The sequence below is a fragment of the Aplidium turbinatum genome, chromosome 1, assembly GCF_918807975.1.
Source record: "Aplidium turbinatum chromosome 1, kaAplTurb1.1, whole genome shotgun sequence".
NCBI lineage: Eukaryota > Metazoa > Chordata > Ascidiacea > Aplousobranchia > Polyclinidae > Aplidium > Aplidium turbinatum.
The window spans coordinates 63,646,998-63,660,764 of NC_137472.1; the positions used below are offsets into that span (position 1 = coordinate 63,646,998).

At 39.2% G+C, this 13,767-nt stretch overlaps 1 protein-coding gene across 1 annotated transcript; it reads right to left on the bottom strand.

Annotated features, from left to right (window-relative positions):
* Positions 1-1,631: 1,631 nt before the first annotated feature.
* On the bottom strand, positions 1,632-4,723 carry LOC145765563 (protein N-terminal asparagine amidohydrolase-like). Its single transcript, XM_082577433.1, has 4 exons — positions 4,675-4,723; positions 3,887-4,124; positions 3,301-3,396; positions 1,632-3,164 (listed from the first exon to the last, which is right to left on the bottom strand). Exons 2-4 carry the CDS (start codon positions 4,093-4,095, stop codon positions 3,002-3,004), a joined length of 468 nt encoding a protein of 155 aa, XP_082433559.1. The 5' UTR covers positions 4,096-4,124; positions 4,675-4,723; the 3' UTR covers positions 1,632-3,001.
* Positions 4,724-13,767: the final 9,044 nt, after the last annotated feature.

The window sequence follows — 13,767 nt, forward strand, 5'->3', positions numbered from 1 at the left end:
GACACTAGAGTGCAAAAAATGCCTCTTAAACCTTGTCTGAGGTACTAAATACTTGAGCTAGCACAATGCTGAAGTGTCAGGTTTTTAAGCTCCCTGTATTATATTACAAAAACACAAGAAAAACGTTCAGCATGATACCAAAGATAGTGTTTAAAATGTTGCAATGACACTTAGACATTGCTGCATTAAAATCGCTGGGCATAGGTGTACATGTTGGATCATCGCGATGCAGCATCCAACAGTAATCATCCATCATCCTTTCGTTCCAGAACCCTTGATAGCGTGCTTTCATGCTTTGGATATCTTGGTGAAACCTTTCACCTTGTTCATCACTTACTGCACCAAGGTTCTCAGGGAAAAAGTCCAGGTGGGAATGAAGAAAATGAATCTTGAGGGACATGCAGCAGCCCATGTCATTGTAAGTTGAGAGCAACCTTTCAAGACCTTTTCTGAAGGAAGCAGCCTTGAAATTTCCCAAAAAATTAAAGCATAACCATTTAAAGGATTGCCATGCTCGACATTCTGATGAAATGAGTGATTTTTCAAAGTCAGTATCTTTTAAAACTTCTCGAATCTGTGGACCAACAAATATTCCTTCTTTAAGCTATGCATGACTTAGTTTTGGAAATTTCTTACAGAGGTACAGAAAACCGTTTGAATTTGATTTGCCCATTGCTTTCACAAAATTCTTCATCAAGCCGAGTTTGATATGTAACGGCGGCAAAAGAATTTTGTCAGGATTAACTAGCGGGACATTTTAGACACTTTCTCATCCAGGATTGTAGGAGCTTCTTGTTGGCCAATCCTTTTTCTGGTAGTGCTCAGTAGTAGCGCGACTATCCCACAGACACAAGAAACAACAGTACTTTGTAAATCCCCCTTGCATCCCCATTAAGATTCCAATCATTTTCAGGTCTCCACAAATACTCCACTCATAATCCCTGTAATTAATAGCATTGAGAAGAATTTCGATGTTTTCATAAGATTCCTTTAGGTGCACCGAGTGTGCTATGGGAATGGATGGCTTTTCATTTCCGTTATGTAAAAGAACAGCTTTCAGGCTTCTTTTCGAGAAATCAATGAAAACTCGCCACTCATGAGGATTGTGAACTTCTTCCAATTTATGAAAAAGTTCTTCAATATCATGACAAAAGCACAGGGGCCACCAACTTTAAACAAAGCAGCGAGGTCTTTGATGCAGCGAGGTCTTTTAAGACGCAGCGAGGTCTTTTAATCTTGACGCAAGGATTTCTGACTTTTGCTTTGAAAGGCCAAGGTCTCTAATCAAATCATTGAGGTGCTCCTGGGAAAATAACTGTGGCCTGCCTTCTTCTTCTTCTTCTTGATACTCAGAACTTGTTGATGAGAGTTCGCTTAATGAAGCGACGTCATCACCATCATTTTCAATGGAATCTAGGCCTCCCTGTGGAGGTAAAGGTGGCGACATGGTTTCATCATGAGGAACCGGCCGGCGAGCAGATTCCAAGTTTGGATAAGTTATTTTGTCCCTTTGCTTGATTATGACGTATCATTGTTTTATTGTTTATATCATTGTTTTATTATGACGTCACATTTAATTTGCAAATAAAAAAACTGCTTTACTTGCCTGTAAATGTGGCATGTCTTCAAAATTTTAAAATTGGAATATCTAGAAAACCTGATGTGCTAGGAAAAAAGTAAAGACATTTTTGAAATCAGCGCAAAAAATGCTTCTAGAATCAATCAATCACGAGCTCGATTAAAATTTGCTGTTGACCAGTGTAATATTATTCCTTAAAATAAATTCCAACAACAACCTGTCACGACTATGTAAGTATGCATTGCATGACACATTCTATTTGAAATTCTGAATTTCAACCCAGGAATAAACACAAATCCTTACAAAGCTATAATGATGCGGAGGTAGAAACATTTGCAACCAGCCCACATTCTTCATTACATTGAATCAACGTCTGAGACTACACAATGGATAAAAAATGTCGGATTTTGTCCCCTTTACTAATTCATGGCGAAATTAACAAAAAAAAAAAAAAAATGCCAGCCAGAAAATTACACTTTTGTATCAACGTCTGTGTACGTTGAATAAACAAAATGAATTTCTACTCAGTTGTCTGGGTGAATCTGGCAATTAACAGGCAAAGTAAAATTAATTGAATTTAATTAAATCACAATTGTATTTGGTCAAATCCACAGCGAACAAAAACTGTCACTTTTACATTGATTCAACATCTTCAAACATTGGATCAATGTGAAAAAATTGAATTTGCTTTTTCAAAAAAAAATTGGGTCGAAGCGAAATACTTTGCAAAGAAAATTCTTTCAGGGGGAGACGAAATAAAGCAGAGAGGGGAAACTCAATTTACAGGCTTGTCCATGGGACATTTTTTTCTGTCCCATCCCATAGCAATTCATGCCTGTCCCGTCCCATCCCATGGGATTCCCATCAAAATACAATTCAATAAATGTTATTAAATTTATGGAAATTTAAGTCTAATGTGTACTAAATAGGACTAAACGTACAAAAAGTGATACAAAACGACAAAATTTTTTGGCTTTGTTAACTTTAAAGTTCAGAAAAGTTGTCTATCTATGACAATTCATTATCATTGGCACTCATATTCCGAGTCACTGTGCTCATGGGAAATGCAATTCGTGCTGTCCCATCCCATCCCATCCCATGGGACATTTCCCATGGGATTCCCGTGGGAATCCCATTCCCATGGACAAGCCTGTCAACTTATCTTTAAATAATGAACATTATCGTGATCAGGAACTTCTTGAGGCGAGCTGTGTAATTGAAAGTATTCGACAAACAATTCACAGCGTGGTTCGACAGAAAACAAAGATTTAACAATCTCGTTTATGACGTAACTGACAATATAGTGTTTTGACATCGCTGATTATTATTAACGTTGTATTTGCATTAAGAGGAAACTTTCAAGGGAAGTTAAGCGGGTTGTGAATAACTGGAGCAAATTCCGCGTCTTGCATTCGGAATCTCCTAAGAAGCCTGGACCCACTCGACTCCTGTCTTCCTGAAGCGGATGGCTCCCTCTTTGAACACGGACTGCATCGGGTCGGGATGACTGAAGATGAACGCCAAGGAATCCCGGATGTGCGATTCGAAGTTCTCCGGCTCCACCTCTGGCGAAGTGGACAAGTGCCTGGTGATGCTCAGTGATGAGAAAATTGCAGGGATTGATGCCACACAATGCCAACAATCCTGGCACAAAGCTCATTGTTATTATCAATGGTTTAGTCAAGTTAACATCAATTGTCTATTGCTACCACAACACTCACTTTCGAATGATGCTGTCTGGCTGATCCAACCAGGCGGATATGGAAGGGAATGCATCGTAAGTGAAAGGTTTAATCACAATGTTGTTTGTGCTCCAGCTGGGAGCAATGGAAGAGGTTGATGATAATCAATAACGGGATATCAGAGTACAGCCAATGATTGGTTATAAACGTATAGCATGGACGAGACAGTCGAATAGTTGTTGTAATGATCAGAATTTACTGGAAGAACAAGGAAATCATACAACTAGAAATTGTAAACAAAACAAAATTACGCCTGAACAGTTCTTGATGTGCTGGTTGCTCGGTCAAACTTTACAAAACAACAAATATACTGTGACGTCACAATGTTACATAGAAGTGCAAAGCGTCAATTCTCTTTCAGTTTACACCAATCTGGCGATAATCACCTTTATAATGATATTAAAGTATATATATCAACTTCTTGCGTTCTTCTGGTGACTATAAACTGCAAATTAATGCAAAAGATCATGACTTTGCCTCAGTAAATTGAGAGACTGATATTTGTATCTTTACACTAACGTGATAATACTGGATCACAAGAAGATTTTTTAAACTGTAGACTCACTCATAAATATCCTGCATGACCGATGGACCGTGAAGTGATTTGGCGCCACGTAGTGACGAGGCTGGTTCCTTAGCGGGATCTTCAAAGACAGCTGGAAATAACTCTCCGGTTGCCAAGGCAACGCCAAGACCAAAGATCACCGGACTCTTGATGGACCTACCATCTTGGTGGATCGTCTTCTGATTCAGCGTGGTGCAACAAAACGTCATCAAGTTGATGACCAAATTCTCGTACAAATCTAACATCAAGAAGATGAGGTTAACGTGGGAGTGGCAGATGATGACCGATAGTGACCTTCTGATGACCGATAGTGACCTTCCGATGACCGATAGTGACCTTGCGTAACCCATTATTTCGTTTATTCTGTATTTAACATCGTCATAGCGAATCGATTGACTTAATCTTTAAATACACCAAAAGAGGCATCACTCTCAGCAGCCTTGGAAGCGATAAACGCGCGATGAATTGATCCCATCAACAATTCATACAGGGGACCACGATCCACTGAGCGATTCATGGCGACCCGATGGTGACGTCACTCGTACGTCACCGAGATAGCAAATCAACCGAAACGAAAATATCAACTATCGAACTACCTCAGGTATTTCTGAGATATGAAACCAACACATCCACTGAACGGAGGAGAAGGTAGGCTATGCTAGTGCCAGATGGCGACATCAAAGTCTAGCGCTCCCTAGCACTCTTTCCCGTGCAGTCCGCGTACATCTTCCACATAGGGTTAGACCTTCGGCTGCAAAACCTCAAACTACGACCACACTGTTTCTTACCAACTCGAACGGAAGCAAACGCGTTAAGAATGTCTAGTGAGAGTTCTTGGGAGATAAATGTGTGGCCTATCGTGTTAACGTCGCTAAACGTTGAAATCGTGTAGAAAAGGGAGCTTTTGCTGACTAGGATACTTTGAAACTGAGAAACATTCACAGAAGCCTTTCGATTTGTTCCAAGAACCCAGTTAGCCTAACAGTTCATTTTTACATTGTAGTAACAGAATGAAAAGGCTAACCAAATGTGTGGCCTACAGCTTGGATTGAAAGGAAATTATTGGGTACCGTAGCCCAGTTATCCCGACCAGCAAAAATTGCCGTTTTTACATCGTTTTAACGTCGCTAAATGTTGAAATCGTGTAGAAAAGAGAACTTTGCTTACTAGGATACATTGAAGCTGAGAAACATTCACAGAAGCCCTTCGAATTGTTCCAAGAACCCATTTAGCATAACATTTCATTTGTACATTGATTCAACGTCTGAATACATTATCTCAAAAATGCAACGTATCGTAGGGCTTCTGTGAATGTTTTTCAGTTTCAACGTATCCTAGACAGCAAAGTTCTCTTTTCTACACGATTTCAACGTTTAGCGACGTTAAAACGATAGGCCACACATTTGGTTAGCCTTTTCATTCTGTTACTACAATGTAAAAATGAACTGTTAGGCTAACTGGGTTCTTGGAACAAACTTTTGCTGGTCGGGATAACTAGGCTACGGTACCCGATAATTTCCTTTCAATCTAAGCTGTAGGCCACACATTTGATGATCCAAACTAATCATTTTAACTATTCAAAAGTACTAACTTATAGACATAAACATGATTTTTTTTTGTAACATTTTCTTTGTTTTATTTTCCCTTCATATCTTAAATTTTTCTGAAGGTGTTGCGACCGTGCCAAATTTCTTTCAACTCAATAACTTACTTCAGTCACAAGCACGTTTTAACGTTCGCGTTTTGTCGCTTCTACCCTTTCTACACCTTTGCTATGTTGATGTGTATTGTTTTTGATATGATGGTCAAAAATAAAAATAACTGAACTGACATGACGAATTTTAATTTAATAGTTCAACCATTTTATTTTTATTCCTTTCTGCACGATTTCAACGTTTTGCGACGTTAAAACTATGTAAAAACGGCAATTGTAATTAGGCTACGGTACCCGATAATTTCCTTTTAAAAATTTTAAAAACTTGCCGAATAGGGCACTCGCCGAAAAAGGCTCTCGCCGAATAGGGAACTCGCGGAATCGGGAACTCGCCGAATCGGACTAGTCGAATCGGACTCGCCGAATCGGACTCGCCGAAACGGGCCATTCCGTGGCTAAACAGTGTTGCGCTAATGCGCTACCCGCCATTTTAGAAGTAGCGCATTAATCGCTACTTCTAGTTCAACTTTGGCTAAAGTAGGACGCGCTACCTTCTGCTTCCTTCACTACTTTTGTTTTAAACTGACACAAGAAACACTTTGCAACAATAGAAATGACCTTGAAATCGAATATCATTTGTTTACAAGCTGCCATTTCAACGTCATTTTAGAAATTTATTGTTACGCATCATTCAAAAATACAAGCATTACAAAATGCGAGTTGCCGAGTCCTGCCGTTTTGGCTTCAGGACATCTTTACCAATGAAGAAATGTCTCTCCACCGCAGGATAGGAAGGAATAGGGGTATATATTTAATGAAGACATGTTTTAAATCGGCACTGGGAAAGCACAATGCACATTGACTTGCTTTCTGTCGAAAAATGGGTCTCCACAATTGACTTTTCTTTTGGTGCTAATGTTTTATGTGATGGCACTAATACACCAAAAAAATTCATTCTTGAAGTCGTGATTAGTGTTGGTATCACTCTTGTTGGTATCAATGTGGTTTGATGTTTGTTGCAGTTGAATTATTTCTGAGTTGATGTTTTCACGCATTGTTTCCACAAAAAATCTCAAAAACAAGTCATTTTTTCACTTTAAATTGGAAAGTAGCAAACAATGGGAATGCAACTGAAATGCAACATGCTACCGCTACATTAGAAAAAACGGAATGGCCCGTTTCGGTGAGTCCGATTCGGTGAGTCCGATTCGGTGAGTCCGATCCCTTAACGGGGGATTTTTTCAATTTTTTTTTTTAATTATCGGGTACCGTAGCCTAATTATCATTGCCGTTTTAGGGTTAGGGGTTAAGAGTTAGGGTTAGGGGTTAGAGGTTAGGAACTCACCGAATCAGACTCACCGAATCGGACTCACCGAATCGGACTCACCGAATAGTAGCAGACCCTAGAAAAAAGTAGCGCCACTACTCCAACAAAAATGCAACGCTGCTACCACTACCAAAAAGTAGCAGTGTTACAAGAATAGCATGCAACTGCCCACACTGCCCATTTGTGGTGATACATTAGCGCTCAGAACTTGTTTTTGAACTTTACTATTCCACACCATTTTAGCATTGCAAGTATTAACACACGAGAGAAAATATGTGTATCTGTGATTTGCAGTCCTTAACACTTTAGATCAGGGGTGACGAACCTTTTTGTGGTCGCGGGCCACTTTGTCAATTACACATGAGTTATTGGGCCACACAACTTTTTAATCGTAACCTACTATGAAATCTTTTAGAAGCGACTCAAGATATTATTCATGAAAAGTATCAAACGGCAGATAAAAGAGATGCAACCTAGTTCATACCATGAACAGTTCGTACCATCAGTTTGTACCTTGAAAAGATCGAGAGAAAAAAAAAAAAAAGCCGAAGTTTTTGATCGCAGTTTCCGCAATCATTTTAAAATTTTCCCCTTGAAAAGATCAAGAGAAAAAAATAGCTTAAAACCGAAGTCCGCTGATCGCAGTTCCCGCAAACATTTTTCCGCAGTTTCCGCTAACCCTAACCATAGAGTAATCTATGCTCTAACCCTAACCCTCGCTGATCGCATTTTCCGCAAACATTTTTTCCTCAGTTTCTGTTACCCCTTACCCTAATTCTAACCATAGAGTAATCTATGCTCTAACCCTCGCTGATCGCAGTTTCCGCAAACATTTTTCCACAGTTTCCGCTAACTTTTACCCTAATCCCTAACAATAGAGTGATCTATGCTCTAACTCTTGCTGATCACAGTTTCCGCAAACATTTTTCCGCAGTTTCCGCTTACCCTAACTCTAACCATAGAGTAATCTATGCTCTAACCCTCGCTGATCGCAGTTTCCACAAACATTTTTCCGCAGTTTTGCAATTTCCGCTAACTGCAATTTCCGTTAACCGCAGTTTCCGCTAACCTTAACCCTCGAGTTTGTTTCAAATTGTTTGGGGAAACTCCGATCAGCAACTTCGGCTTTGTGCTATTAAACTGCGATCAGCGACCAGCTTTTTTTAATTTTTTCTCTCGATGTTTTCAGGGTACGAACTGACTGTACGAATGGTTCAAGGTACGAACTCGGTTGCACCCAGATAAAAGTAATAAAACCTACACAATTGAAACTATCTTGTAAAACGCAGAAACAAAACATACAACAGTAAAAAATAAAAACAAATCAACTTGAGCAAAAAGGATAGAGCAACAGTACTTGCACTGACAATGAAGACAGTTTAATTTTCGATTTGCTTTCATATGAGTTTTGAGTACATATAATTTCTTCTTTTTTTTGGCTCTATCCTTTTTGCTCAAGTTGACTAAATGCTTCAACCATTATGCTCCGAAACAACAAATCAGTTAATGAAATTTCTTTTTCAAACAACAAACCAAAGCAGATGCAACCTAGTTCGTACCCTGAACAGTTCGGACCCTCAGTTCATACCCTGAAAAGATCGAGAGAAAAATTTAAAAAAAGCGGAAGTCGCTGATCGCAGTTTCCGCAAACATTTTAAAATTTTCCCTCTAAAAAGATCGAGAGAAAGATAGCACAAAACCGAAGTCGCTGATCACAATTTCCGCTAACCCTAACCATGCTCTAACCCTCGCTGATCGCAGATTCTGCAAACACTTTTCCGTAGTTTCCGCTAACCGTTACCCTAACTATAGAACAATCTATGCTCTCATTCACCCTAACCCTCGCTGATCGCAGTTTCCGCAAACATTTTTCCGTAGTTTCCGCTCACCTTTACCCTAACTATAGAGCAGTTTCCGCAAACATTTTTCCGCAGGTTTTGCTAACCGCAGTTTCGGCTTACCCTAACTTTAAGTTTCTAACCATCGAGTAAACTATGCTCTCTAGCCCTCGCTGATCGCAGTTTCCGCAAATATTTTTCCGCAGTTTTGCAGTTTCCAATAACCGCCGTTTCCGCTAACCCTGACCCTCGAGTTTGTTTGTGGAAACTCCGATCAGCGACTTCGGCTTTGTGCTATTAAACTGCGATCAGCGACTTTGACTTTTTTTACTTTTTTTTCTCGATCTTTTTAGGGTACGAACTGAGGGTCCGAACTGTTCAGGGTACGAACTAGGTTGCACCCAACCAAAGCCCACGCGAATCATACAGCTGAAGCTATCCAATGCAGCATTGAAGCATAAAATATTAAAAAATAGGCAGTGGCTATTTGACCGGCTCCGGTCTTTGAATCTGAAACACTATTTGACCGGTCATGACGTCACTACATAAGCACTTTTTTCTTCTTCTCTTTCAAAGCAAAAGACGACAAGCGCCTTAAGTTTTAAATTCAACACGTTTTCTTCAACTCAGTCCGTGGCGCATACGTAACGTCTCGGGCTGCCATTCTAGAGGGAATGAGTTCGATACTACCTGGAAGCATTCTATTTTTTTTTTTAACTAAATTTTGACCCAAAGTGCATTTTTGTCGTCAATTTTTAATTTGAGTAGCCTACAGCCCATTTTTTTAAATCTTTCCAAATGTGAGTAATAAAGTTAAGTTTTTTTAATTTGTGAATAAAAGAATAACAGTTAGCCTAACCTCTCAAGTACATGTAGCTCCACACAGAGTGAAATTTACATGCCTTTTGACTCCTTTTTATTTGTTTAAAAGTAATATCTAAAAAAACATTATTGACCCAAAAAGAATGTCTAAAAAGACATTATGAAAAGCAACTACGGACAAAGGCCAGTGTTTCGATCTCCCGACCTCTTCAGCGTAGCGTAATAAAGTGAAAAGTTGTCTTGAAGGGTTGGTTGAGATGATGATTTGAAGCTTGACTGATTGTTGTGCGACAATGAGACTTGATTTAATTTTTAACTTCGGACTTCAGCGAAACGTAATCTTACAGCCTATTAGAAGGTGTGAATTTTTCAGAGAATTTGTGCTAAGAAATGAAAGAAATTTGTTAAAAATAAAGACTAGAAAAAACTTTTTTAATTTGTTTTGAAACTTTTATTCACTTGTTGATTCATTCATATCAGTTTGTATCCTTTTGTAGTTAAAAAAAAAAAAAAAAAAAAAAATGCTTCCAGGTAGTATCGAACTCCTTCCCTCTAGAATGGCAGCCCGAGACGTTACGTATGCGCCACGGACTCAGTTGAAGAAAACGTGTTGAATTTAAGACTTAAGGCGCTTATCGTCTTTTGCTTTGAAAGAGAAAAAAAAAAAAGTGCTTATGTAGTGACGTCATGACCGGTCAAATAGTGTTTCAGATTCAAAGACCGGAGCCGGTCAAATAGCCACTGCCTAAAAAATAACATTGAAGCATTGAGTTTTTTTGCTTAGTGGGATTTTTGGACAGTTTTTTTGCTTGACTAAGCGTTCAATATTAGGTCAAACAGACGATGTGGCAACTCTCAACTGCATAGGCCTACTAAGATTTTTATAAAACGCATATATAAAACATATATATTATAATGAAGGCATAAAACAGCTAGATGTCTTTTGTCTTTATGAGCGATTGTCAAATAGTTTTGCGGGCCGCACAAAATTCTTTAACGGGCCGCAGGTTCATCACCTCTTCTTTAGATTATAAAAGAAAGCCGATGTCGCTGATCGAAGTTTCTGCAAACATTACAAAATTTTCCAGTTTGGATGTACTTTTTTCTCGATCTTTTTAGGGGACGAAATCGGGAAACGGCATGTTCAGGAGATGGAATAGGTTGCACTCAATTTACACTACTGTTACTACAGGGTTGACTTTTACAATTTGTAGGGACCTGTTATGAATATCTATTGTTTTCAACCTTGTGCAAACTGTTTTTTCTCTTAAACAGCTCACAAAAATCCAAATTTTGCACTCAACACAATAGCTTTAATAAAACTTTAGCAGGAAAGATTCCTCTCCAGCATATAATTGTTTGTAGAGCTTGGAGTTGCGTTCTTGTATTTGAGTGCCACGTGATTTTAAGACCAAAATTGATAAAGAACTTCACATAACACAAGCAACCCCAAGCTCAATGCACACTAAAAGTTTAATCACTCACATTTGTACTTGTAGTGTCACAATTGTCTTCCTTTGTAGCTAAACCAGAAGAATAAAATGCAGAAAAAAACTTTAAGTCCAAGTTTTGATGAAATGTTTTGTTTTCATTGTTTTCTAACTTAATGAGCTTGCAACTTTTTATGTCACTCTCTACTGCTTTCCGCTTATTTTTTAATTCTATCAGAAGCTTTTGACGTTTGATTTCAACATCAAGCAGATGAATCAATGGAGATGTTCTTTTTCTGCAAGCAATCCTCATTGATATCAAGACAGTTGGTTAAAGCAACAAATTTATTTTGCAAAAACAAATAGGCCTACTGTACTGTAGCTGGAAATAGCGACTTGATTAAAGTAAAATTTTGAATGTCAATATCGGTACCACATTTTGTGTACCACTTGGTGGAAACATCCAAAGCCAACTTCAAGCCAAATTTTATAAAAGCATAAATTTTGATCAAAAATCTTCCTTAGCAGCCCAACCACACACACCACTGATGATAAAAAAATTGTAAAACAAATGGTGTTGCCAGATGATTCCATGTTAGTTGGTTATTTTTCAATATTTATTCTCGGACTAACAAAACCTTTGATAGGTTTTTATTCTTGGCAGTTTTGCATACTTGTGTAAGCTTAAACCACTGATGCAAGGCTGGATGCAGATGTGAACTTTTTTAACTTCTGCTATGCTCCGAAACTCCCACAAATTTGTGTTAATTTCCACCAGCTTCAGCTCTCCAAGGTGAGTTCCCATTAAGGGTTGAGAAAAGTTTGTCAGTTCTGCTCCACTAAATCTTCTCACATATTATGCCAAATTCATTCAACCACGATTTCATGGCTAGGCAATTTAACGTACCACACTGTCCGAAGGACACAATTCAATCATGCATAACGCATATGACACCACTGGTGTTTTTGTCACAATTTTCCTTATAAACTCAATTGATTGCAGTCACTAAGATCCTTCTTGCACTCAGTTCAGTTGCAGAATCGAACCCACGCAATCGAAATGACTAGGCCTACTCCTTTACCCTAACCCGTTAGGCCACGCTGGTCGTGGCGATACATTCAGGTAAATTTCTTCTTCAACATCTTTCGAGAAAGAATCTGTAGGGACCCGTGATGAATTTCCATTGTTTTTAACTTTCTTCAAAATGTAATTCTCTCATTATATTTGTGTTTCTTAAAAAACTCACTTGTGGTGAACAAATAATTGACAAATCGTTTTCCACTCCAATAACTCAACCGCAGATTTTTCCAGGATTCTGTTCTATAGCGATTGATGGCTCAATTTTCTCCGTTTTAGCAAAACGTTGCATTATGACGTCAAATCGTGTAAGTTCATCAACAATAACTTTTTTAAGAAAAAGCTTCAGTTTCAAGTTGTTGCTGTGAAGTAACAACCATGTAATATCTCCGTAACTTACCTCCATGACGAGATCTTAACATGATTTCACCTTTGCTGTTCTATAATCGCAAACATATTGTTGGAATATGTCAATTTTAAATTACGTATTTGCTTGCTTTTTCTTTTATTTTGAAAGTGCTTTATATAGGCCTACCTTCGCACAAACAAGTTTTACACCTAAGCATAACAATAATCCTTATTTTCAAATTCAAAAATCTATTCATATTTAAACAACGCTAGTTCAAAAATTGGTGTTCTAATTTCTGCAATTCGAACTCACGAATAAAAAAATTCTTTGAGACTCATTGCGTTACCTCTGTGCCATCGCAGCTTTGTTACGCCAGCAGCGTACCGTATCTGATATCATCAGTGGTTAATATTCACTTTAAATCATAAAAGACCTGTAAACCCCTGCAAATCCGTTCATTAACGTGCTGGTAGCCGGTAGGTCTAAATCGACCTTTGTAGTTACCCAGACAGCAAATCAGTTGTTTATTACGTTGATTCAACGTCTGCGGACAATGTAATCAATGTAAAAAACGACTGATTTGCAGTCTGGGTAGTTAGTATCTTTTTCGTCCCGAAGCGTTAATGACGAAAAATAAAATAATTGCTGATTGACTGATTCTTCTTCTTTCGTATGAGAGGTTGGTTTTAGGACTACGTTTCATTGGGGTCAAATGTCCGGGTATTCTTCGAGCAGCCACTTGATTGTAGATTCCTCCAGCGTTGACAGGGCAACTGCCCTTGGAGGAGTAAACGTCGGGCAGTGGTAGAGGATGTGGTCTGCTGTCTGTTCTTCTGCACCACAGCTGCATGCCGCAGATGTTGATAGGCTCCATATGTGCATCAAGGATGTGAAGCGCCCAACACCTGTGCGGAGGCAATTCAGCCGTACCCAGGCAGGTCGGCTGAGCTCCTTTCCTGGTGGCATGGGTCCAGCGTCAGCGACAAAGGTGTGGAGTCTGGAGATGTTGTGGGTCTATTCCTCTTGCCAGGTACTGGTGATTCAGGATGAGGCACTGGTGTTGTGCTCCAGCAAGGATTGTGCTTGAGCGACAAAGGGGTTTCTCGTTTTGAGGCGTTTCTTTGTTTTGAGGCGTTTGTTTTGAGGCGCTGTGGAGCTCGTGGTGTGGCTCCAGTGACCGGCGAGACAGGGAGAGTGTGGCAGCTCTGCGGCGAAGCTCAGCAAGGGCGATGTCTGAAATAACTGGTAAAACTCAGTAGGTGTAGGTTTCAGGCATCCCGATACAATACGCAAGGCATCGTTGATGGGTTTGTCGAGCAAGTGAGTATGAGCACTGCGACACCATACAGGGGCGTAGTGCTCCGCAGTGGAATGGACAAGAGC

Coding starts and splice junctions, on each gene's coding strand:
- LOC145765563 (XM_082577433.1), bottom strand. CDS start 4,095: ATGACGTTTTGTTGCACCACGCTGAATCAGAAGACGATCCACCAAGAT. Junction 3,397..3,886: donor GTCATGCAGGATATTTATGA/GTGAGTCTACAG, acceptor CATTGCTCCCAG/CTGGAGCACAAACAACATTG. Junction 3,165..3,300: donor CCAGACAGCATCATTCGAAA/GTGAGTGTTGTG, acceptor GAGCATCACCAG/GCACTTGTCCACTTCGCCAG.